The 26,082-nt window shown below is 47.9% G+C and overlaps 1 protein-coding gene across 1 annotated transcript; it reads left to right on the forward strand.

Moving 5' to 3' along the window:
* On the forward strand, window positions 1-26,082 carry LOC144141495 (neprilysin-1-like). The gene is made up of 9 exons (XM_077673049.1): window positions 1-236; window positions 1,562-1,712; window positions 8,225-8,514; window positions 14,737-14,970; window positions 16,791-17,081; window positions 18,717-18,906; window positions 23,774-23,980; window positions 24,862-25,025; window positions 25,776-26,082. The coding sequence occupies exons 1-9, from the start codon at window positions 76-78 to the stop codon at window positions 26,065-26,067; spliced, it is 1,980 nt and encodes a 659-aa protein (XP_077529175.1). The 5' UTR covers window positions 1-75; the 3' UTR covers window positions 26,068-26,082.

Here is a 26,082-nt window from a genome sequence, read left to right on the forward strand (position 1 = left end):
CTTGCATATATCGACACGACAGTGTTTCCTCGCATCAAACTATGACTGGGCACCCTGTGGTCGCAGCACCAGCGCATGCGGCAGTATCTCCGCGAGGTGCTCGGGGACATGAGCCCCGATCGCTTCCCTGGAGCGCCGTTTCCCCGCACGTTCATCTTCGCCTGCCAGACGGACCAGTGCAGCAAGGAGGGCAAGCACCTGCGCCGAAACGTCGCCTGGAGCCTGGACCCCTGCAGGCGAGTGCCCCTTGGACACTAGCAGCTGTTGGTACCGATAAAACAAATGCAGGCGTCAAAAGCAGGCGGAGAAGTGCACAACAAAACAAAAATTACACCATCTTCCCGTAGGGGTACCCTGAGTAGTATGCGAAGCAGCCATGGGGTCAACTGAAGTTCCCATTAGTTTTCAGTTCGTCGTTTTCGTTGACGCTCAGCTTCGCGTGCATTCGTTGTATCAGTAGCTTCTTGACGTAGTTTGAATGAGTGAAGGACATAAGGCGCGTTCGTAGCACAGGCTCCCGTCCCGCTTTGTAGCGCAGTGGGAAGAGCGCCACGTATCTCCCGTTGCGGCCAGAGAGTCGTGGGATTGAAACCGGGCGCCGCCTAAGTATTTATTGTTATAGTGGACTGCGCTGACGTCAGCCCAAACGCTGACGGGGCTGAAAAGACGCGCATGCGCAGTAGAGTCCGGACGGCGGACAACGACAACGAGGGAGGGAGGGACACAGCCCCGAGCATGAGATGCTTCTAAAAGAATGCCACGCACACAGACAATTTACCAGTAGGGAAGTATAAAACTCTACCAGTAATAATAATAATGTTTATTTCCGCCTTGTAGATACAGACAGGGGAAACTGCATAAAAAAGCTGACTAAAGCAGCTTGACGAAGCCGCAGCTTCCTTAATTAGCAGTATAAACTGAAAAGCGAATGACTGCCCCGGTACTTCTTCCCCGGTTACCACTGGAGGGCACAAACAGCAAATAAATGCAGCCCAGGCCATTGCGAACTACGGTGCTTGGAAAGGCCGAAATTACTTGGTGAAAGTATTATGGCTTTATTCTTGACTTACCCCCCCCACACACACACACACACAAAAAGGTCAGCTTCATGAAATATATGCGGGAACTCACATTTCGGTTTGAAATGTAGCTGTAGCAACATCGGAAAACGTTGTTGCGGGGAACTGAACCGGTGTATAGAGGTCGCGGTTGTCACCAGTTGCCAATTAGTCGCAAAATACTTTCCATTTTCATCGGCTGTCGCGCTCACCTCACAGCAAAAGCAGTTACACATTAAATACGCGAGCAGGAAATGTTCCTTTTTCTCTCGCCGCCTGACTTTCGCTTCCATTTCAACTCTGCCCATGGAAGTCACAACCTTCACGGTCCCATTCGCGATTTGCGTAACATGTGCGGGTCCCCTTCTCCAGATTGGTCGAAATTTTTATGACTTGTGTTCTGCCGGTTCACACGCTAACAACTCTAAGACCTTGCGTTTCGGTTTTTCTTTCACTCAACTTGGTTGCATGCGAGGTGCTCATGTATCGTTTTTCGGGAGCAGGGACTTCCACGAGTACGCGTGCAGTGGCGAGGCAAGACGGCCCTCTCTCAGGGAAGACGCTCTGGGCCACTTCCTCGTCGAAGTGCAGGCCGTACTCGGAAAGTGGGGGCAGCGTCGGTGGCTCACCAAGACACCTCCCATTCACGCCAAGGTGAGCAGGAGTATTCAGTTATGGCCGCTGTTAAGCTGTTCTCGCAGTTTTTAAAGACTATAGTCTTTCTTGGGCTACTCAAACGCATAAATTTTACTCTGTGTGTCTCTGTGGCTCGATTCAGCCACCCGGCCAAAGTGAAACAAAATCTCCGCAATAGTCTTATATACCCCAAGGAGGTTGTATAAAACTTCTGGAGTGGAGGCCGCCCATAGCGGGCAACGCGGGGAGGTGAAGCCGGGCGAACCGGTCGGCGGCCATATTGCCGTGGGTAGAAAAGGCGCTGCGCCGGCAGGGACGCTGAAGTGCGGTCGCGTTTTTTTGGCTTTACAAGGGAGAAAACGATGGTAAGATAGTATATCGATTACGATATTTGAGGGCAGACTGAATTTTGCCTTACGCGTAAGGTTTTGACGTAAGATATGGTTCAAGCAGCGAGTTCGCCTGTGTATATCTTACGGTGGTCAACAGAGCTGTCGATGCGGGAAAACGCGCAGCGCTATGCTAAAGGCACCACCCCTGATTTTATTTCAATAAACATTTATTCGGTATAGCTAAGGCTATAGACCGCCCACTTAACATTAAAATTACCTCATGTTGCGCGCCATGGCAAGAGATTCCGCGTTATAAGGTTACTATTAGCCGTGATTTCACGCTGGAAGTGCGGGACACGCGAAAGCGCGATTATTTCACGCTTGTTTCTTTTAGCGGCGTGGCTAGGATTAATGAATGCTTATTCATTAATGATTAATAAATAATAATGCCGTAGCGGTTCGAATGGTTTTTAAGCAGTACTGCAAGAGGATATTGCAATCTTTATATGTAGTGCAAATGCACGTTTTCTGGTTTAAACAACATGCCCAGTTTTGCCCTTGCCGAAGGCCAAATTAAGCACGAGCTTTTGATTGATTGATTGATTGGTTGATTGATTGATTCATTGTGGGGTTTAACGCGCTGACGCAACGCAGGCGATGAGGCACGCCGTAGTGGAGGGCTCCGGATTAATTTTGACCACCTGGGGAATCTTTAACGTGCACCGAAATCTCGTTCACACAGTAGTTTTCGCTTTTCGCCTTCACCAGAAAAGCGGCTACCGCGGCAGGCAATCGAACCCGCGTTCTAGGGATGAGCAGCACAGTGCATTAGCCACTGAGCCAACGCGGCGTGTCTATTTCCAGCTTTTCAATCGTATTTTGCGAAATGGATGTGGCACACACTGAAGCACATTAAAGCAGGTTTTTTTTTATTCCGCGTGCACTTTACAGAAGGCATGGGACTCGCATTGACTATATGGTTACTTATTTGGATGCACGACTACATTAACCGCGCACGTTGGCACGATAGTAGCGTGCTATTGATAAGAAAACTACTCGCAGGAGGTTACCCAATCACATTCACAACCTCGTTGACCGCGCAAGTTCGGACGCGAGCAGCGTGCTATTGATAAGAAAATCATGTGGACGAAGAACGCGGAAGAGCATTGCGGTGCATCAAAAACTTCTACGAAACAGCGCTAACGAGAAACGTCAGTGTATTCACGTATGGCCGGATGTAAAGGAAATATATTAAACAAGAGTGCCTTGATTTTTGACGGTAACTGCCTTAGCAATACCCTGCATTTAAATTAGTGCGGAAAAACACTTTGCGCCCCACATATTTACAAACGTGATTTCGCGCAGCCAAGCGACTACAGGACCACCACAACTACGAGCGAAAACATTCTCATATCTGCGTAAACAAGCGTGTACGGTATGCTCAGTAAGCGGACGGCAGGTGCTACGGCAAATTTTCCCTTTACATCACGCACAAACGGCGGGCAAATGTGCACTCATAACGTTAACACTAGTAATGCCCTCGAAACCCAAAACAAACAGATACCCTCAGTACTTACAGATGAAAAGTGATCCCCGAGACCTTCTTCGCGCGATTAGCGCAGCCGAACGCGACACACGAGCAGACCATTTCTGCTTTCTACACCTTTGGAGCATCCATCCGCGAACGAGGATCGAACGAACACGAGTTCTGCTCTTTGGCAAGAGAGAACTCGGAAGAACGACGACACATGGGGCAGAAAAACATGTCATTGTGTACTGTTTATTTTAGTTGTTAGCGCCCAAGAATGTAAATAATTACCAGATGTGCGCGCCCCCGGCGCACGCACGGGCGACTTGCGAAGCGCTTAACTAGAAACACGGAGAGGGGAGCCAAGGAGGTTGTCACAACCTCCTTGAGGGGAGCATAACCGAAACCACATGCGGCGAAATGAACGCGCGCAAGAAAAGCTCGGTGCGCTTGAAGGTAGCCGCATGAGAGAATCAACTTGCAAAACAAAACAAAAGAAAACAAAAAAAGAACGGAAGCAAAAATATAACGTAACCCGCCGCAAAAACAAGTACATTATGCGACGAATGCAATGCGTCTGGTACCGCGGAACGAGTTTTCTACCCACGGCAAGATGGCGGCCGTCGGCGTCAGTTTTCGAGCAACATCTCCACTCCAGAAGTTCTATACAACCTCCTTGATATACCCACAGCCATATCTAAACGTCTAAGTCCGGTGCAAGTGTTGAGACTTGTCAACATTGTTGAACAACAACAAGACATTACGCAAATAGTTTTTTTGGACGTCATTCATAGTAGTTTTATTGACTGTAAGTTGTATTAGCTTCTTTCTCAACTTCTGGAGGTATAGCAATGCACTTTTCAAGCCTCCCTGTGGCTCACAATATTATTAAAGTGCCCTTTGATATTCATCAGCCTCAACTGCTGACACTTTCTGCCCCGCAATATCCTTGTCATTCTCCTCCTCTGGTTCATCCCCTAGGGCACCATTTATTATTATTTTTTAGTATTTGATTTTTATTTCTTAGCTAAACCAAGCGGAGGCTGAGACTAAAGGCGGACGTGGCCTGACAGGGGCCTCAGCCACCCGATTTACAGCGCACATAATAACACGTCTGTTCACAAATTTAAGCTTAATAGCACAATCGTAATAGAGAAATAGCACAAAGCAAAGTCATTACTACATTTTCTATGTGTTATACAAAGCATAGGTATAAATATAAGGCCGAAAATCAATACATAAGTGATATTCGCACTGTTCCTTTATAAAAAATTCATGAGTGCTTGATGTTTGCGAAATAAAATACTACATCTGCTGCAGAAAAAAAAAATTCACTCCGTCGCCTGCTGTCGCCCGCGCCACTATAGCTTCTGGCGGCATTTTTAGAAATCAAGCACCAACAGTTACGAAAAGTTCCACCAAATAGGTACCACGTTACGCTTGGAACGCACGTGGAGAAGGGCAACGTGGTTCTATAAACTTTGAAGTAGGGCGCCTAGACTCCCGCGCGTCTCCGCCTTAAGGCAGCCCTGCAATCGCGGCACCTGACTTGGAGCAGTGAAACCCGGTAAATTTAAATTGACTTGAGCAAACCTTTTGCGTATTCACCTTGGGAGGAGGGCGACGGAAGAGGAACAGCATGAGAGGTGGGCGGGAAAGCGAAGGGAGGAATTTACTTGACAAATGTCAAGTAATGACAAATGACAAATGACAAATGTCACAAAAGACGAAAGTCTTTTGTCGACATTTGCAACAAAATGATCAGATACGCAGCCAATATTTTGTACCGCCTCTTAATTCCACGGAACAGAGAGATGGTGAATAATTTCAGGGCGAGGTAACAGCCATCCTGAGTCATACATGGGACAGCTAAAGCTTAATGCATGCAACATACCACTTCTTGGGAGTGACAACTCAATACACGTGGCTAGTCTGATATTTCGCCTTTAGCAGAGCCCGGACTCCCGAAAACTAGTCACGGCTGCTGTGCGCATGGAAGCAATTGCTCGCACAATGACCTAGCGGTCACCATAATAGCAGAGATGTCGTACGGGAGCGTTTAAGGACGGCAAGATGGGGGCCGCATTGTGAAGAAGACCCGTGCTGGAACAGCACGCGATGTTCAATGACGTACTCGCGCTCTGTGCTACTACACCCCAGACAAGTACAATCGTACTCAAAGTGTAACTACTGGCTTGCTTTGTCCTACTTACTCCGAGGATTGGCGAGTGAATAGTACAGTTAAACCTGGATATAATGAATTTGATAAAAATTCGCAATTTATCGTTACGTGCAGGTTTTCGTTGCATGCAGGTTCGGGTTGAGGATCACTTGAATGAATTATAAACAAAACCAGAATGACAGACATCAGTGACGGTGAACTCATTCTTCAAGCAGTTATTTCACGATGAAAAACTGAGTGATTTCCGCCTTCTGTTTTCTCGCGAGCTTAGTCACTACACTGCACTCCAGAGAAGCGAAATTTTTACCCCCGTATTCACAACTGTAACTTCAGTATCACTTTCGCCTTTGGCGATTTTGTCGGGGCCTTAATGCGTTTCAAAGACCAAATTTGAAGTCAAAAGTACGACGGAAGCCGGTCTGGTCGGGATGCATTTTGAAGAAGAAAGACCAGGACGCCGACCACGAGTTCTTTCGAGTTGTTTCAAGGCTACCGTGTGGAAGCCGAAACGTTAATTCCTTTTAAACTCGAAAGAATTCGTGGTCGGCGTCCTGGTCTTTCTTCTTCAAAAGACCAAACTTATGCAGAAAGGACGCCTTTGCGCAAACTTGATGCTCTTATACGCACTCAAAATTGATGAGAGGGTGCTAGCTGGGATACTGTACCGGGTGGCGACTTTGTTCTTTCTCGCCGTCGGAGACGGCATTCAAAATAGCGAGCTTGTCCTGGAAAGGCGAAACTTTCGTTTTCTGGCAGCAGCAGTCATCACCGACCAACCGATACCACAGACAGCAGTGGAGACGCGTGACTTTACGCCGCCAGCCAGGCCATGCACCCAACCGGCACTGCACTCACATGTAAAAAAGCACCGTAGTTTGCAGTGTGAGTTCGCTATATTAGTGCATTTCTCTAGCCGATTTTTCAGAAAAAGTGCAAACGAAATTGTTCATCAGATTAGCGAAATCGTTACATCAAGGTAAGCCATCGAAACGCCTTTGTTAGAAAGAAGTCGCAAAAACATGGGGAGTTGGCAATGAGGAATTGACAAACTTCGTTAAATCCAGGAATTCATTAGACAGAGGTTCGTTACATACAGGTTTAACTGTATTACGGAAGGCTGACTGACGAAAGTACTAAGGCTGTATGCAGTACCAAGGCAGAACGTCAACTGCACCCAGAACTTTTTCTCGAATTTATTCAGGGTAGTACGCATTTAAATTACGCACTGACATATACATATACAACAGTGACATTCGAAATGATTTCGGTGAGCTAAAACATGGAAGCCCACGACAGCGTAGATCTACAGGTGGCTTTTTCTGAGCGACAAGCCACGCGAACTTTCTCATGTGCAAGAACAAAAGTTTGTGCGGGTTAAATGCTGGGCTGACTCGGTGCGTTGCCTAGGTTCTTGAAAACATCGTTTTACGGGATCTATCAGTCTAGTTCGCTCCATTCTGACCCCATTAACAACTTTTATTACTTCCTTTTCACGTTGAACCCGTGAACTTATTTTTTGCAATAAATGTTCAGATTGCGCGGATTATCACATTTAAAACAGAGCTGCACCAAGTTTTTTTTTTAATTTTTAGTTTTGATTATAAGGTTTCGCACGCCGGCGTTACACAGGCGATCAGGCACGCCGTAGTAGAGGGCTCTGGATTAATTTTGCTCACCTGCGGATCTTTAACGTGTAACAAAACCTCGAACAAAGGGCGTTTTGAAACGCTGAAGTTTCTTTGGTTACGCTGCAGCAAATGAAACTGTACGCTACCAAATGTTTTTATGTAATTCGCAAATGTTCTTGAGTGCGATGCCGGAATATTCCAATGCAAAGCTAGTATTGGAAGCTAAACCTTGCTCTGCACGGAACTGCATCCATTTGCTGTAATCGTCATACCCCGCTTCGGACCGTCGTCAGGTGGAGCAATTCTACGGCAAGCTACAGCTACAGCTTTAGCGTATCGTAGGGTTAGTTTACATACAAAGATATGCAGCTGCGAAAAACAGGATATTAAAAATCAAAGACAATGCGTAAAGAGACCCTGCAACACTTTCGATAAACGTTTTCACTCTTTCTTTCGCGTCTGGAAGCGCTGCGAAAGCTACAGTTATCGCCAGCACAGAGCCGCACTGCGTGATGTGCTCGCTGAACCAGATACGCCTTCCGTTTCTACTTTGTTTTTGTGGCTTCATTTTTGAAGTTGCTTTCTAAAAGCGTTCATTGCTGCAACTGAAGGAAAACAGGCCAACAGCCGCTACATGGCCTTAATGAAGTGTTTGTAGAACGGCAACACCGGGAAAGAGAGAAACATTTTTCTAGCTAGTTTACAAGTTATCTGATGGACATAGAGCAGTAATTTTGGGCTGAGGTACTTTGCGGCCCCCAATCTAAGTACTGAGTGTGTTGGGCGACTACGTTCTGCAAGCATTTAAGATTTCAAAAAAAGTTAAAAAAAAGTGTCACTCCATCGCTCCGTCTGCGTAGGCGGCGCAGTTCTACCGCTCCTGTCACGGCTCCAGCCGGGCCCTCGACACGTTGGAGCACGACCTCGGGCAGTTCCTGAGCCAGCTCGACCGGACTCACCGCCTGCCCGAAGCGTGGGCCGCCGATGTGTCCCGCACGCTGCAGCTGTTCCCAATCTTCGAAATGGACGTTGCCAGACTGGATGACGTTGCATGCGTAGTGTTACGGGAGCCGGAGACATTCGATTCGGACTTCGTCTTTGGCATGCCCAGCATCGCTTCCCACGCGCACGTCGACTTCGTCAACAAGCTGTAAGCACTGCATTGGCGTCCTGCATCTTGAGGCGGAAGTATCAGATCTGTATGTTTTAAATTCGCGTTGTTAGGTCACGGAGCAACAATACATATACTAGGGGAAACGGCCCATTGTGGCAAGCGACGAGATAATAGAGAGTTTTAGCTGACCGTTTTCGAAGCTCCGCTCGGGTATCATCGGCCCGCTCAGCTCAACCGGAGCCAATGCCGTTCGCAGCCAAGCGCGCCACGCATGCGCTATGGCGCTTCCGATTGCTATGGGAGCGGAGCGGACCGTGAAAGACGGTCAGCTAAAACTCCCTATTGTCAAAATGAAAACCAAGGCAGACTGTAAAGTTTCGTAGCTGCGACGGCGAAGGAGAGGGTAGCGGCTAGAGCACTGCACGGGCCCGGGCCGGCCCGAAAGCCCGGGCCCGACCCGGCCCGCGGGCCGGGCCGGGCCGCCCGAAGTCGATTATCGGCGGGCCCGGGCCGGGCCCGGGCTCAGTGCCTCGGGCCCGGGCTGGGCTCGGGCTCAGCGCCGCGGGCCCGGGCCGGACTCGGGCTCGACGCCACGGGCCCGGGCCGGGCTCGGGCTTGAATTCATAGGCCCGGCCGTTAATAGTTCCGACATGAAGTGTAGAAAAGAGCATAAAATTGAATATTCTGAGTATACTTTTACGCGCTTCTTGGTGTTAGTTGTACACATTGTTTTGAAAACGTGTTTTGCTAGGGCTGATAGTCACTATACTGTAACTTTAATGACATTTCATGTGCTGCATCAAGATTTTATATTAAGTGCGAATGCACTTTATAAGCGACCCTGAATTCCGGTGACCGCCGTCCGTCCACATAGCAACAGCTGCGGGTGCGCGCGCTCCTCGTCTTCCTTGGCAACGGGGGGAGATGGGCGCGCGCTGCCTGGCCGCTGACATGGCACATACCCACGTGGGGGATTGGCCAGGAATCTCCTCGTCTTCCTTGGCAACGGGGGGAGATGGGTGCGCGCTGCCTGGCCGCTGACATGGCACATACCCACGTGGGGGATTGGCCAGGAATCGGGCGTGAGAAGGCTAATGCACCCGCTTAAAGGAGTACTGACACGAAATTTCAAAGCTGAGATCCGCTCTAGCAATCAAGTACAACGACAACACAAATAGGTGTCTGTACATGGCACATACCCACGTGGGGGATTGGCCAGGAATCGGGCGTGAGAAGGGCTAATGCACCCGCTTAAAGCAGTACTGACACGAAATTTCAAAGCTGAGATCCGCTCTAGCAATCAAGTACAACGACAACACAAATAGGTGTCTGTGAATAAATGCATCTCTCTTTCTTTGTAGTTGTGTGTGTGTGTGTGATCTCTCTTTCGCGAACATTACCGAACCGCGCAAATTCAACTCCTGCATTCGCACTTTCACATTCTTCCCCTCGGGGAAATGCGGGGAAATTTTTTTGGTGTATAACATATCAAAGATACGGTTACAAGGAATGCCCTAGAGGGGAAGGAATTAATTAAGCCACCCTAGAGCTGTGCACCTATGTCTATGTACGTGTGTTTTAGATGCCGAACCAATCTTAATGCGGCTGCCGTGGCTGGAAATCAAACTCGCGTGCTAGAGAAGCACCACCGCTTAACAACCACTCCAGGGAAAGTATTTCAACGCACGCACATACGCGTGGATTCAAATGGAGAGCAAGAAATTCCATTAATACCAACTTGTGACCGAAACAACCACATGAAGTTGCCAAGAGTCTGGCCATCAAAGGTGATGGTGTCTCTCGTGTAAGAATACGAGCTATTATTACGCCCATGTGGCGTGAACTGCAGACGGTGTGAGCTAAACTACGTGTACTTTTCAACCCTTTTTTTTGCGTTACAATTCAGGGCGTGCTTGTACAGACTAGATGCTCCGTCTGATTTCCCGCTACGAAGATACTCGACCAAATATAATAAACTAATTTTCTTCAACGTCTAAAACCAGGCCTGGTCACATACATGCGGGCCCTCTGTAGGCTAGAAAAAAGACCGTGCCCGGGCTGGGCGTGGGCTTGAGACGACGGGCCCGGGCCGGGCCTGGGCTTGAGACGACGGGCCCGGGCCGGGCCTGGGCTTGAGATGATGGGCCCGGGCCGGGCCCGGGCTGGGCTCACTTATGAATGCCCGGGCCCGGGCCGGGCCCGGGCTTGGCGTTACGGGCCCGGGTCGGGCTCGGGCCTTAAAATCAGGCCCGTGCAGTGCTCTAGTAGCGGCACCTGATAAGCAAAATTATAGCGGCGCAGTTCATTCCGGTACTGCGCAGTGAATTGCCTATCGCGGTGACCGCGCAGTTTCTTCACCCGCGGCAGATGCCGCTAGCTTAACCTATCCCGAGCGCTTGTGGCAATATCTGGCCGCGCTAGCAAGCCTCGTTTCCCCTCCTGTCATGTTCTTAGAAAACGTACAAAAGGCGTTCTTAGGTGCTGAAAATCGGAGCACGCGGCGGCAAAGGCAAAGAACAGCCCCGGACGAGGGTTCTGAAAAATGTAACTTAGGACGTCCAGGGGCCCAATTCTCTAAAAAAAGGCTGCCGTTCTGAAAAGACACGGTAGCGCCATGCAAATGCATGTGATTTTGTGCGGGGGGGAGAAGGGGGGGGGCGCTTTGAGGGACAGAAAATGTGAGAGCACCACCTTGCGGATCACTGGAAACAGGGCGCGAAGTGACGCGCACTGCACCGCGTCGTTTTGATTGTGTCTTCGCGCCCTGTTTACAGTGCTCCTCCACAAGGTTTCCACATTCTGTTGCCCCTCAAAGCAGTACCCCAACCCCGGAAACACATGCATTTGCATGGCGCTACTGCGTCGTTTCAAAACGACGGCCCGTCGTTTTAGAGAATTGGGCCCCTGGACGCCCCTTGCATATGTTGCCGCGTGGAGTTACATATTTATTGCACATTTCTATCGCTGACGACGCACGAGGCCCAAATTGCTGGTGGGGAAGACCGAGAAAGCTCCCCACGGCGAAAGAAGCCAAAGCAGTTTCAAGTGCCCTTCGTGGGGACCGTCTTCATGAAGAAGCTGCCATATTCATAAAGCTGCGGCAGCGGCCCGACGAGACCGACACGAAAATGCAACAGAAAGTTCAACAGTAGATAAATAGAAGTTCCAAGTCTGACTTGGCTCCAAACTATACAATCTTAGGATGTTAGGATTTTGTCTCGCCGCGGCTCTTAAACGGCTTTTCATTCGCAATCGAAAAAATGCCAGCCAGAAGTATAAAATTAACGGCCGTCGAGGCCATCAAAGTGAATCCTTCATCGTTTTGCATTATTGAAGGGCATTTACGTGCCGTATACGAGTTTCTTGTACGGTCGAGGTCTTGGTGTGCATGTTTCACGCAGTGACCTTTCAACATTTTTTTTTTTTTTGCCAAAGGCGAGGCGATCCCTCTCATGGCGCTTTATCAAGAACAGCAGACCGTGCGATACGACGTTTCATTGGCATTGTTTGTAGCACATCCGTAGCGTTAATGGCCGCTTTTTACTTTGGAATAAACTAGCTTATGATAATTACGCAAAGACATGGCAATGGTGAGCCAGTGATAGTGCATGCATAGTGACTGCATCAGTTAGGTTGGCATAAAACCGATAATGAAGACCTACCGCGATCGTACCTGAAAAAATGGGTTCTTGCAGGAAGTGAAACTTCATCGTGTTGAGTGGAGACACGTACCTCAAAAAATTGTCCCGGTGTCTGCTCCTTTCGTTGCAAATGTCGTCGAAAGACGATAGTATTTGTGAACATTTGCCAAGAAAATGCCCCCCTTTGCTTTCCCGCTCACCTCTCATGTTGTTCCTGTTCCGTCGCGCTCATCCCAAGGTAAACACACTAAAGGTTTGCGCAAGGCGATTTGAATTTACCGCGTTCCACTGCTACAGGCCGGGTTCCCCGATGCCAGCGCTGCAGTACGGCGGAGACGCGCGTGAATCGAGGTGGCCGACTTCAAGGTTTATAGAACCGCGTTGTCGAGCTCCACGTGCGTTCCAAGCAGAACGTGGAACCTAGCTAGTGGAACCTTTCGTTGTTGTTGCCGCGTGATTTGTCATTTGCCGCCAGGAGGTGGCGCGGGCAACAGCAGGCGGTGGTTTTCTGCAGTAGATGTAGAATATCATTTGATATCGAAAAATCAAGCATCCATGAATGTTTTAATAAAGGAACACTGTAAATATCCCTTGTGTACTAATTTCCTGTCTTATAATTGCGTAATGTCTTGTTCAATAAAAATGACAAGTATGAATATATAAACCGGTCTTAGACGTTCCATTAGCTAGGTTCCACGTTCTGGTTGGAACGCACGTGGAGCATAGCAACACGGTTCTATAAACCTTGAAGTCGGCCGCCTCGATTCACGCGCGTCTCCGCCGTACTGCAGCGCTGGCATCGAGGAACCCGGCCTGTAGCATTGGAACGCGGTAAATTCAAATCGCCATGAGCAAACCTTTAGTGTGTTTACCTTGGGATGAGCGCGACGGAACAAGAACAGCATGAGAGTTGAGCGGGAAAGCAAGGGGGGGCATTTCCTTGGCAAATGTCTACAAAGACTATCGTCTTTTGACGACATTTGCAACAAAAGGACCAGATACGGAGCCATTTTTTTTTTTTAGGTACGTGTCTTCATTGAACACGATGAAGTTTCACTCCCTGCAAGAACCCCTTTTTTTTTCATGTACGACCGCGGTAGTTCTTCATTATCGGTTTTATGGCTGTGAGTATATTACTATTGCGCAGTGTCCATTTTACTTTGACCGGGTGACTGATTCGATTGATTGTAGGGTTTAACGCGCCGACGCAACGCTGGTGATGAAGCGCGCCGTAGTGGAGGGCTCCGGATTAATTTTGACCACCTGGGGATCTTTAACGTGCGCTGAAATCTCGTACACACGGGCGGTTTTGCATTTCGCCTCCATCAGAAAAGCGGCCGCCGCGGCCGGGAATCGAACCCGCAACCTCGTGCTCAGCAGCGAAACGCCTTAGCCAGTGAGCCACCGCGTCGGGTCCCGGGGGCTGGTTCGAGTCACAGACAGACACAGAGACAAACAGACATACAGACAGACCAAAATTTCTGGGTTTTAGTGGCCCAAGAAAGACTATCGTCTTTAAAAATGAGGCGCGATTAAGGCCGCATTGGACAGGATCGTCGGTTCTTTCGGTCAGTGCGGCGTAAAGTAAATAGCGCTGTCATAGTGGACAGGACATGTTGATGTGCAGTGTCCACACCACAGCTATTGGGACATAAAAAGTATTTCGGAAAAGTTGTGTTTGGCCGATTTCTCTGCAAAGGTTTGGACATTTTCGCATGTGGTTCAAATGCACAGCCATTTTTGGGCAGCTCCCCTTAATTCCGGAGCAAGTGTCACCTAACATCCTGAATTCCGCAATGATTATTTAACTTTACAGATGCGTTCAAGAAACAAAGTACAGTGTAAAGAGGAAAGTCATGATGCATGCCATTTGTTTGAATAGTTTTCATTTGTGCTCACCTGCCTTAGCGAAAAGTAATGCGTTTGAAATGCGACCGAGTATACTTGAAGTGCACTTCAAATATGATTTTTATTTTTAAATATATTACAAATACTTTCAACAATGTACTTTCCGATTTTTTACGAAATATTAAAACACAATTTTTGAACCGTGAGAAAAATACAATCATTCTTAATTATAAGTTGTTCTGTAAAAATTAAAGATGCACTGAAACGTGCTCAAGGCGTTCCAAAGATGCTCCAGAGACATGAAAAACGCATTTTTTTTCCTTAAATGAACATGGTGGAAATACGCTATAAACATAGGCGTGCCCACAGAGGGGGCAGCGGGGGCGGCCGCCCCCCCTAATCATTTGAAGGGGGGCGCCAAATTGGCCCATATTTTGCCAATGTAACACATTAAAATAAAAATTTCTGCTCAGAAATATTTTGTATGTGTTGCAATTCCAACGCATTGAAATAAAAATTTTATAAGCACCCCTCTTTGCACTGCGTTCGCACCGCTGGGCCTTCAGTGGAAAGAGGTCAGGAGTTGCTATAAGGGGGGGGGGGGGGCGCAGCGGTAAGACTTTGCCCCCCCTAATCGAGAACTCTGCGCACGCCTGTGGCTATAAATATAATACAAAACACTGAAATAGTTCCTTTACACAACTGAGATTCTCAGTGTGGTTTCCCTGAGTGACAGTTCATGTCTTAACTGCTTGCATATCTTATAAAGTGTGAAGAAAGAAGGGGAGAAGAAATCCCTGGACGACGCCTTGAGCTTCGCCTGGGCCCTACGAAGCTTCGGCGGACCTCCAGACAGCAGGGTGAGCCCGCTCAGCGACATTCCCCGGAATACGGTAGCCGATCTGTCGACGCTGTCAAAGGGCGACTGGCATTGGGACCGGTTTCTGCAAGCCTTCTTCGTTGGCTACCTGGAAGTGGAAGACCACACGTGTCTCATCATCAGGTACAGTCTTACACCTTTAAACGGGCACAAAGGCACCGTCACCCACGTGGTTTTCAAACGTTTTTGACAAAACCTCAATAGCATGACTGCAAGGATATGGTCTTCCTTAGCTCTGTAACGTGGTCATTAAAAACTAATTCCCATCAGATGATCACGTGACTTTGTAACAGCAGTACAAAAACATGATGGAGCAATACAATTTTTTTGGCAAGCTTGCAAATACCGATGAATAAGGAGAGTATGCCGACGAGACTGCGGCACCTTGTGGCGAAAGGCCTCCGCGTAGACGACGCCTCCACATACGCCGCATGGATACATGGGCGCTATCATCGTTCACTCCTTGACTTCATCCGCGAAGCGAACATTTTCAGTTTCATCTAATCACCATCAACTCATACCCCTATATATACCCCTGTGGCAAAATAAACGTTCATAGAAAAAAAGAACGGTCTTAATAAAGTCTGGACCTCCCGATAGGTGTGTGTATACGTCCACAGAGAGCGGCTACACAGGGTTGGTCTGCGGTGTTCCCCAGGGTGGGCTTCTGAGCCTTACACTGTTCAACCTCTCCATACTATGCCTCAAGAAATGCATGCCACAGTCGGTAGAAATCTTCCTGTGTGCCGGCATTTGCATATGAAGTTCTGGCCATAATTGCTCAGTGTTACGGTCTAGACTGCAACGGGCATCCGACTCCATTGCGGCAGTCTTGTCAACCAGATGAATCACGCAGCAAAGTACGCCCACTGCATGTTAAACCATGTCTACATTGTTCATCTGGTCATAAAAGCTCGTCTAGAAAGCTGTCGCATTATCTTGTTTTCGTTACGTTTTGCTGTTGCCAAGTCTTATGATCATCTCATTGGAATCAGTTCTTGATGAACAAGTTAAAAAGTGCACCTGGTCTTGCTCGTTCTCCATTTAACTTCGTGTTGTCGAGTGTAGTTTGGCCTTCGCGAACGCCCACTCGATCACTTGGATGGCCAACAGCGCGCGCTGCATCACATGTGGCGCTGAAGAACCTGCAAAGAACCTACTTTTGAATTATTTATCTGCCATGAAATTTTACCCTAACGTGCCGAAAGTCCGACTAACACCACAAAGAAACGATTTGTATGTTTCTGAAATGCATTATTAACCATTAGCAGCCACGAATTGGAACGCTACCCGCGTCTACAAGCTTTCATCCGAGTTACAGGCCCACCTGACTTCCTTGTCGCGTTTGCTAGGCAAGATGCAATGTCACTTCTCTCTGGCTGCAGTTGCTATCTTTTCTCAATTTCGGTTTCAACATTGCCCCTTCCTACGGCTCTCTGACGCATATTGCAGGCGTCATATTTTGTAACTTTCGGTCCTTCTTCAAAGGTGTTGGCCTTTAACACTGACATAGCTGGAAATTGCTATATTTGCAGTCTTCTTAGCCGTGGTCACGAGAATGTGCGCTCCCGCTACCCAAACAACAAATATCCCTAGTAGTTTCTGCATATTTAAAGCAACATTAAAACCCACAATAAGATATTTTTGTTTTAACACTTAAAAGTTCAGTAGACAGTTTTCATACAAATAAGCAGACCTTCAGAGTACAAAACTGCTTGGAGAATGCTCGCGCTATCTCTATGCTCTTCTTGTGACTCAAATTAAAGATAGCGCACCCGCATGCTGTCCTCGCATGGCTAGAGTAATGAGCGAAGTGCTTAAAACACTGCTTTTCTTTGACAACCATTTGTGCTGCACCTTCTACTAATCTTGTCACAAGGATTGCACTCCACTACCTCCGCTACTTCACGTCTGTCAATTCCTGCGTGGCATCGGTATCGCAGGTCACCGTCGTACGCGAAGCACGTCTTTTCGGTGATGAAGAACACGAAAGCCGAGTCCGTGAGAGCCTACTTCAGCTACGTCCTGCACCTACACCTGTGGCCCTTCTGGGCGCGTCTCGAGGGTGACCAGCGGGACCGGAAGCAGCAGGAGTTCGAGTCCCAGAGGACCTGCGCGCTCCTCACGTACCGCCTCTTCAACTTCGCCTTCGTGAAGCACTTCAACGACACGGCCCGCATGGGAGTGGTTGCCAAGGCCGGCATGAAGGAGGCCGTGGTCCGAAACTCTTACCGGTCGGTTCCCTTATCCAAGCCGCTCAGTGTACGCCTGCGGTGGGCTGCCAAGCAGAAGTACTAAAGCGCTAAGTTGGGCGAGTTGGTTACTGACTAAGTAATTCATCGTACTAGCGAACATCAAGACAGGGACAAAGCTACAGAGAAGACGAAACACATTCATCGTACTAGCGAACATCAAGACAGCGACAAACCTACAGAGAAGACGAAACACATGCTATGTGTTTCGTCTTCTCTGTAGCTTTGTCCCTGTCTTGATGTTCACTAGTACGATGAATTCCTTAGCCAAGCAGACGGTCGAAACAAATAACTTTATGGGCACAGAACTGGTTGTACATCCCGGTCTTTCGGTGCACCAAGTGGTGTTGCGAAGGCGAGGTTAAAGGGGCCATTAAGATGATATGAAACTTTGTTCACTCTGAAATGACTAGCCTTTGGTAAATCACTCAGCTCCATTTCAGTCACGAAGCATGTCCTCTTACCAAAAACTAAAGAAATATTGAAAAACTTTTAAACTTCTTGCTACAGTGACGTATAGCGGCAGCAGTAATGCAACAGATGCCAGCACTTACCACACTGATGTCTATGTGTTTATCCTATAACTAAACACGTAGTTACCAGTGTGTCAAGTGCACGTGAGCATTCAAGTGATACTATCAAAGGGAACAAGAGGCCTTACAACAATAGCGCATCCGTGTTTCTTGGGAGTGGCTTGGGTGGCCGGTCGCCAGTTGGCAGGGGAGTCGTCACTGCGTCGTGTTTTTTTCTTAATATCTCGATTATTTGCTTGAAGTTGGCAATAAAATTGGTACAACTGTTATCGAGAAAAGTGGTCTTTTTAATTGCCTAAACTCGTATTAGAGCGAAGCTTTTAATGTCTCACTGATGGCGTACGTCCCGTTCAAAACGCACTGCAGGAAAGCCAGATTTCACTGACGATGTTGATTATCGTGGGTGAAGCGAAAGAAAAAACGCTTCCTGTCATCGGATTAGAACCTAGGTCCCTCGCGTTATGAAGCCGGCGCCTAGTGCCATTCTGGCACTGCCGAAGCAGTTTGGATTTTGAAGGGGGTTGCGTGGGCGGGGTAAATTACACAGAAAACTTATGCACCGCTACGCCTAACGACAACGATGGTTCAACGCGAAGCTTTCTTCGTGCGAAATCGAATGCCGCAAGGTTTAAGTGAAAGCAGCTGCGATCAAAAGTTCAAACTTCGTGCGAGTCACAGTCAAAGCTCAACGAGTCCAAGTCAAAACCGTCTGTGACTCAAAGTCCGAAGTCACCAGTATGCTTCGCGTTCAACCATCGTTGTCGTTACATGGAGGGCTGCATGACTTTTTTTTTCAAAACTTGAATGATTTACTGACGCTATAGATGCGTTTGTGCTGGAACCTTAGCTGGCTTCGATTTGATACGTGCATTTTACCACAAGCACTACGCCGGGTGTTTTATTAAGCGTGTACGAGATGTAGAATGATGATCACATAAGTTTTTCTTACGGGTTGAACAGTTTATCGCGGAAAAACGTGAACGATGCTTTGTCCTTCTAAAATACGTTTCCTTTAACGTAAGCGAACTTCTATGGTAAGGTAATATGACTGCTTCTCAAATTGTCTTCTTTGTCTTCTTTTAAGGATGGCCCTAATCGATTCCCCGGACATCGCGAAAGACGTGAGGGAAACGGTGCTGGACAGCATTGCTGACACCGACAAGTCGTACTTCAACCACATGGCGGAGGTGGAGGCCTACTACAAGCCGACGCAGCCCGTCTCTATAGACTGGAGACACATCTTGCCGACATACCTTGCCCTTAAGCGAAGCCTGGTATGTAGGGCTATATTTGTACCAAGACTAAAAAGGCTCTAGCGGGCTCTAGACTCTAGAGAATCTTCTATGGAAGGCTGAGATGTTTTAGAACAAGAGTTGCCTTATACAGTAAACGTGCCATTTCTAAAAAAAGCATTCTAATACTGCAAACCACTCATTTGTGAAGAACAGCTTGGAGATGGAAGAGCAGAGATATGCATTTGAATTTTCGATAAAGGTCGCTTTGTAAGCAGGCTGTCCCACACAGCGTTTTTCGGCGCGCGCGCGGATGCCATAAAATTCCGGATCCTGGCCACAGACGCTTCAATCAGACGGATGCCATGAGTGTTTTACACCATATACAATACGATGTAGCTATATCAGCGCCTATTAACGCCCACAAAGTAGACATTGACAGCGCACGCCTCCTTACGCAGCGCTGCTTTGACAGACTTAAAAAATAAAACAAAAATAAGGTCGTACAGCTGTCGAGCATGGTTACGTGGTAAACAGGCTTACAATTATCCTTGTCGCTACAATGAAATCATCGGCAATTTTTTTAGCTATTCCTCCGAGCCAAACAAGCTTTATCGTGCTAATCACATCATTCAAAGCGTTACCAATCTAAGAAATAGCTTTCCAAATAACGCTATGCTAATCCAATAGTGATTTGGTCGTTCGCCTGTAACAGGAGGAGCCAACAATGGTTGTAACTTTCTTGTAAGTTCTCTCCTATATAACCATAATTTCTCCCCGATGTTAAAAAAAAATCAAAACTATAAGATTTTACGGTCATTCTAATCAAGAAAGCTGGCTCTTTTCCCGCACCATACTTCAGTCAAAACATTTCAGGAATGAGTCACCAAAGAACCAAAGAGTGCACTTTTGAAAGAAATACTACAGCCGAACCTCGTTTTAAATACACATAATTTTGCTGGGACCGCAGTGTCAGTTCAGCCAGAAGTTCGAATTAAGCGAATTCAAATTAACGGGGTTAGACTGTATAAGCGGAAAATCGCCTCTCTCGCCCCTGTCAGATTGAAAATTATTACCCCTTATCGGTTCAACGTTTCACTTTGCCGATGTTGCTTCACGCAGTTTGTTGCACATGGCTTGATTGCATTTTAAGCGAAGCCGATTATTTTGTGCAGTCCTGATATATGTGCGACCTCGAAAGCAATTTCCACGCGTATTAGTGAAATGAACATAAAGTAAAGTTACTGGACCGTATAATTTGCGCGAACGCAGAAAACAAAACTAATTTATTTTCTCATTCGGTGAGGTCACCTACACAGTTAATGAGACGATTTCGTTGGAATGTATCATGAATAAATCATGCATGCCTATCTATAAGAGATTACGTGCTTATTTTTCACGTTGAAGCCGGCTGGAAGGAACTGAAGCACGCATGCGCCATTACAAACCTTGCACAATATCCTTGCTTGGCAACGGCTACTGCACAATCCTGCTTTCCCCGTGTTCCGTCGTTGGTCCCCCTACCGAAGAAGCGCTGTCGAATTAAGCGCGCGTTGCGTGCCTTGAAGATTTAGTTTGGTGTATTCAATATATCGTTCAAAGTATCCTCAGCAAATAAACCGAATATTTTCAGTGCTGCTCTTCTACGGAGCTTACTTTTCAATACAGCGTTTAAGGACTCCGCATTCTCCGTCCGTTCCGTTCGCACCGTGTTTACCTGGCCCCGACTACGCCTGAGCCCGCGGACAGGGCGAGGAGGACGCACCAAACCGTAACGAATTCACGGGCATGGCGAGGGTCGGCCCGCGGAACTAATCAGCCCTACGGCAACGAATGCGCGCCTGCCCAGTCGGGTCCCGTCAACCCGGTACGAACGGAACAGACTCGAGCATACGGAGTGCAAAAACTCAAATATATCCAGACCACGTGGAGATGCTCGACGGGCATGTCCTCCCTTGGTACCTGCCGCCATTTTACGGCATTGCGGCATCGGGAAGTGAATTGAATCGGCACCGAATGGCGCGCACATCGCAGACGTAACTCGCTGATTTACCGACAGGTGGCGGCGCTGTGGCGTGTTCGGTCATCGCCTGAGGCGGTGGCAGGCGGTGGTTCGGTGCGAACCATTTATTTCCGGTAAAAGAACGCGTCATCAATCCGATGCTATACGTGCGAAAGAACAGGTTACAATTACTTTCACGCTACGGTAGAATTATGAGCCACATTTACGACATTCAAAACTGTGCACGAGCCCAAATTTTTCGTTCGTGGCAGGAACTCTGTGTTGTGTTCCCGGCCCGTTTCGACCTCACGTTGAAAGGCGAAGCACCCGCCTGGCACTGCACTACGCACTATTTTAAAGGCATCGCCTCGGCTTTAGCCGGCCTGTCCTACCCAGGCGCTATAATCAAAACGAACGCCGCCCATAAGACAATTATTAAACCAAAAACACGTTTCATTTTACTAGAGTTTCTCGTATGCTCCAGAACCGGCCTCAAATTGCCAGAAGTACTGGAATGAAACAGATTGATTTGATTGATTCTTAGGTTTAACTCTCCGACGGTGCACAGGTGATGAGGCGCGCCGTAGTGGAGGGCTTCGGATTAAATTTGACCACCTGGGGTTCTTTAACGTGCGCCGAAATCTCAAACACACGGACGCTTTCACTTTCCGGCTCCATCAGAAAAGCAGCCGGGAATCGAACCCGCGTCCTTGGGCTCAGCAGCACAACCCCTTAGCCACTGAGCCACCGCGGAGGGAATGATAAAACAGTACATTTAGCGAAAAAATATAGTTTGCTTATAGACGCAAACCGTTCTAAACATGAGTGAAGAAGAGCCCTAAACAGAGAAAAAAACTGTTGTTTCGGAATACCCGGAGGCACTGTGAACCCGCACGCTATTTGTGGTCGAAGCGGGGGACGGTCTTAACGACCCCTTTCGTTAAAATAATTTCATGAGGTCTGATTGATGGGTTGCAATTGAAATCCGTTTTTACACCACCGTACGGAGCCGTTCCAGGGCTGTGGATACAGATCAGGCCGTCAGAACAAAGGCATGGGCCCGGCCCGGGCAAGAACTTATCTGAGCGTAGAACTTAACTGAGCCCATAAGCTGTATCAGCTCTGACACATTAAATGCATCATAATGAGCAAGGCTATGTCTATGGGGCTTCGGATGGCACTCCAGTAGTGAATGTAAATAAGTTGTATACCGGCTGACGTTCGCGACGAAACCATAAGAACGGGAAAAGGGTAGCCCTTCGGTTCCTTCTTCTGGTACTTTTAACCTTAGTAGATGCTACTCTATATTAAAAAAAGTAATGTAAAAGGGCCTTTATGGTCAATTTTGGGTAATGTAACATGCCTGCATCTTGAAGCAATCTTAAAGATATCAATGAATTGTGCGCGAGATTATTCGAAGACATTTTTCACATGTATTGAAGAGATCTTGATCGGGAAGCGCGTAGTAGAGTGCAAAACATTGCGGCGTCGCATGCTGTCAGAACCCGGAACGCACCTTGTCGCCGGAAGCACTGATTTTCAGTGTGGTCATCTTACTCAGGAAGCAATGTCGTTGTGAACGGCGCTTTTCATTTCATTTCATTTCACTCTATTTTCAATTCCAACATGATATTTCAAAAAAACTGCTTGGACCCAGAGCCAAAGGCTAGTGTAGGGTCCAATGTTGCAATACAAGGCATTGTGACAGGATACAAAATACAAGATGCTAAACATTGCGAATATAGAAAAGAAGGTCAGGGCATTGTACAAACATATACAGGGTGTCCCAGTTATCATGCACCAAGATTTTAAAAAAGAGTAAGGGCGTAACTCGAAGAAAACCTAGTGGATAATGTTTGCAGTACTGTGGAGAAGCGGGCAGCATTTTTTTCGTTAATGAGACTTAATTAATTAATTGTAATTAATTATCTAACTCGCGAAGTACTGTCCTAATCACGAAAGTGTCAATGAGGCACTTGTAGGTACCCACGAGGGGCATCTAACTGCGGTATTTTCAGCGACGAACTAATTACGTACACATTTATTCTGACTGATAAACAAAACCCGCGAAATATGAAAAATACCACGTGACGGCGCGTCCGCGCGCATCGTAAAGCAACGCCCTCAAACAGGCTGTCTCTGAGTTAGCCAGAATGAAATAAACAAAAGAAAGAAAGAAGAAATCGCCACCGAGTTTGTGCCTTATCTGCACACGCGCCTTATCAAGGTGATGCGCTGTCTCTTCGGGTGAGTAACACCGGAAGCGGTTGCTTTCAATCAGCTTATTTGGGGACGCTGCTTTACAATGCGCGCGGATGCGCCGTCACGTGGTATTTTTCATATTTCGCGGGTTTTCTTTATCAGCCAGAATAAATGAGTACGCAATTAGTTCGTCGCTGAAAATACCGCAGTTAGATGCCCCTCGTCGATACCTACAAATGCCTCATTGACACTTCAGTGATTAGGACAGTAATTATCGAGTTAGATAATTAATTAGAAATAATTAGTTAAGTCTCATTAACGAAAAAATTAGTCACCGCTTCTTCACAGTACTGCAAACATTATCCAATAGGTTTTCTTCGAGTTACGCCGTTACTCTTTTTTTAAAACTTGGTGCATGATAGCTGGGACACCCTGTATATTCACATACTTCACATTCACATACTTCACATTCAAATTTACATTCGCATTCACATACATACATTCACATTCACATAAAGAGAGAGAGAGAATGGAGCTTTTATTCGAACCTTGAACGGCCCTGAGAGATGATGGCGGGGGTTAAGGCCAGCCGTGACTTCTGTAGCTCTACGTACTAAGGGCTCCTGAGTAACCTGGCCAGAGCTACCCAACGGCTTTATTCTTTGCTCGTTGCTGGAGATTAGATCGACCTGTTGGTCCTCGCAGTCGAAGCAGTGGCTGGAGCAGGTGGTCGGGTCGGGAGGCCGCGTGTTTGACACCAATCTGGACATGGTATGCCACTTCGATCCTGAGACGAAGACCCTCGGCATCCCGCTGTCCATCGCCGAGTTGGACGTGGGAGGAAGAGAGTTTTTCTTGGACATATCTACAGTGGGCCTCCTTATGGCCAGGTCGCTCTACAGGATCTTCCAGGCAAGTGACAACGTCGACTCTCAATTGGATGGCGCGCCACGTCCCCGAAAGCATAAGTTGCACGTTTAGGTAACTTTTAAACTACAAACGTCACCCCTGTACGCATTCGATTACCATGGCCGAACGGGCAAGTCGCAATAAGGGCACCGCATTATCAGGCGGAGTTTTGAAGGCGGCATCTGCTGAAGAACTCTAAATGACGTTAGAAGGGGCTGCAGAAACACCTTGGGCTCACAAGGCGCGCCTATTTTAAGAAGCCCATTCATTTGATTGATTGTATACATAGGTTTTACGCACCGACGAAACGCAGGCGATGAGACCCGCCGTAGTGGAGGGCTCCTGATTAATTTGGACCACATGGGGATCTTTAACGAGCGCCGAAATCTCGTACACACGGGCGTTTTTTTTTGTTTTTTGTTTTCGTCTCCATCAGAAAAGAGGCCGCGGTGGCCGGGAATCGAACCCGCGTCCTCGTGCTCAGCAGCGCAACGCCTTAGCCACTGAGCCACCGCGGCGGGTCTAAGAAGCCCCTTACACTTCCTACTACCACTGAAGTGCTCTATAGGATGGGCAATAGTGCGAATTAAATAATGCTACACATTAACATTTTGATGCTTGTTTGGCCGACCAATCGGTAGTAATTGAACCGAAGGGTGCAAAACAATCTCACCCAGCCTCTGCTCTTCCGATCGTTCTAGGTGTTGATTACATAGCAATATATCTGATAGACAGCGACCTTGCAACATTGTTTCCTTACCTTTTCGAAGGCATGAAGCCAGGCTGGCCACTCTTTGTGCCGTCGGCAAAGTCCTAAGAATACCCAACAGCGTGGCCAGTGGGGCGTACGTCGTTTATGCCGCGCGCGTGGATGACCACCGCAGGAGAGCGCCATGTGGTCGGAAGACCTGGCGGACCTGCGAGTTTGCCTGGAGCACCGCTACGGAAACCGCACTGGTGAGGATGACAGTGGTACCGAGGGCCGCCGCTGCCTGCGGACCAGTGTCATGGACCACGTTGCTCTCCGGGCGGTCCAGAGGGCCTACAAGTGAGAGAGCCATTTTACTAATTGATTCATTCATTCATTCATTCATTCTTCAATTCGCTCATTGACTGTTTGATTGATTGAATCATGATTGATTCATTCATTCATTCATTCATTCATTCATTCATTCATTCATTGACTGTTTGGTTGATTGATTCATTCATTCATTCATTGACTGTTAGATTGATTCATTCATTCACTCATTCATTCACTGACTGCTTGATTGATTGACTTATTGATTTATTAACACCTATTGATTTATTGATTGATTGATTGATTGATTGATTGATTGATTGATTGATTGATTGATTGATTGATTGATTGATTGATTGATTGATTGATTGATTGATTGATTGATTGATTGGCAAAATCGACTAACCCTACCCAACACGATTCTTAGTCATCATGCTGGTGCCGAATACCGCTGTCGTGCTCTCCCCACTAGAGCCCACATTCTGGCCGTCACCCTGTACTCCTCGCAATGCCGCTTCTGCGAGGCTCTGGGCACCCTCTACGATATCATGTGGGGCTGGTATAAGAACCCCCACCTACCCCCGTCCCCGACCCTTCCCCTCCACTAAGCACTGGGAAAGAGCACTGTCCGGCTCGGACACTGACGACCAGCTTTGGCTGGGGCAGACAGCCCAAGAACCCGGACGGACTCAAGGGTTTCTGGAATGAGAACACTTCCCCAGGGCGGACTGCCTTAAAGTGACGTTTATTCCTTCTCCTCCTCTTCCCGCCACCTCGCAGGACTGCGGTGGTGACCTACTCCCCGCAGAAGGAGCGCCTGCACCTGATGCAGGACGTCGAGCTGCACTTCCCCGACGTGCCCACGGTGAGCTCGGAGCAGCTCTTCTTCCTGCTCTACGCCCAGTCCTTCTGCGAGTCGCACGAGGACACCGAAACGGTCGTCAAGCGCGCCTCGTGGGCCCCGGCAAAGGCTCGGCTCAACGGGCAACTAGCGGACTTCGAGTCGTTCGCCGGGGCGTTCAACTGCCCGCGGGGGACGCCCATGAACCCCAATCACCGCTGTACGGCGTGAACGTTCGGAAGTCGT

The sequence above is a fragment of the Haemaphysalis longicornis genome, unplaced genomic scaffold (genome assembly GCF_048455015.1).
Source record: "Haemaphysalis longicornis isolate Haplotype H1 unplaced genomic scaffold, Haemaphysalis longicornis Haplotype H1 scaffold_6, whole genome shotgun sequence".
NCBI lineage: Eukaryota > Metazoa > Arthropoda > Arachnida > Ixodida > Ixodidae > Haemaphysalis > Haemaphysalis longicornis.

Bases quoted from the DNA above. Each gene is read 5' to 3' on its own strand.
- LOC144141495 (XM_077673049.1), top strand. From the start codon at position 76: ATGCGGCAGTATCTCCGCGAGGTGCTCGGGGACATGAGCCCCGATCGC. The intron at 1,713-8,224 runs GTGAGCAGGAGT...CCGTCTGCGTAG, and splicing joins CACCTCCCATTCACGCCAAG to GCGGCGCAGTTCTACCGCTC. The intron at 23,981-24,861 runs GCAAGTGACAAC...TGACCACCGCAG, and splicing joins CGCTCTACAGGATCTTCCAG to GAGAGCGCCATGTGGTCGGA.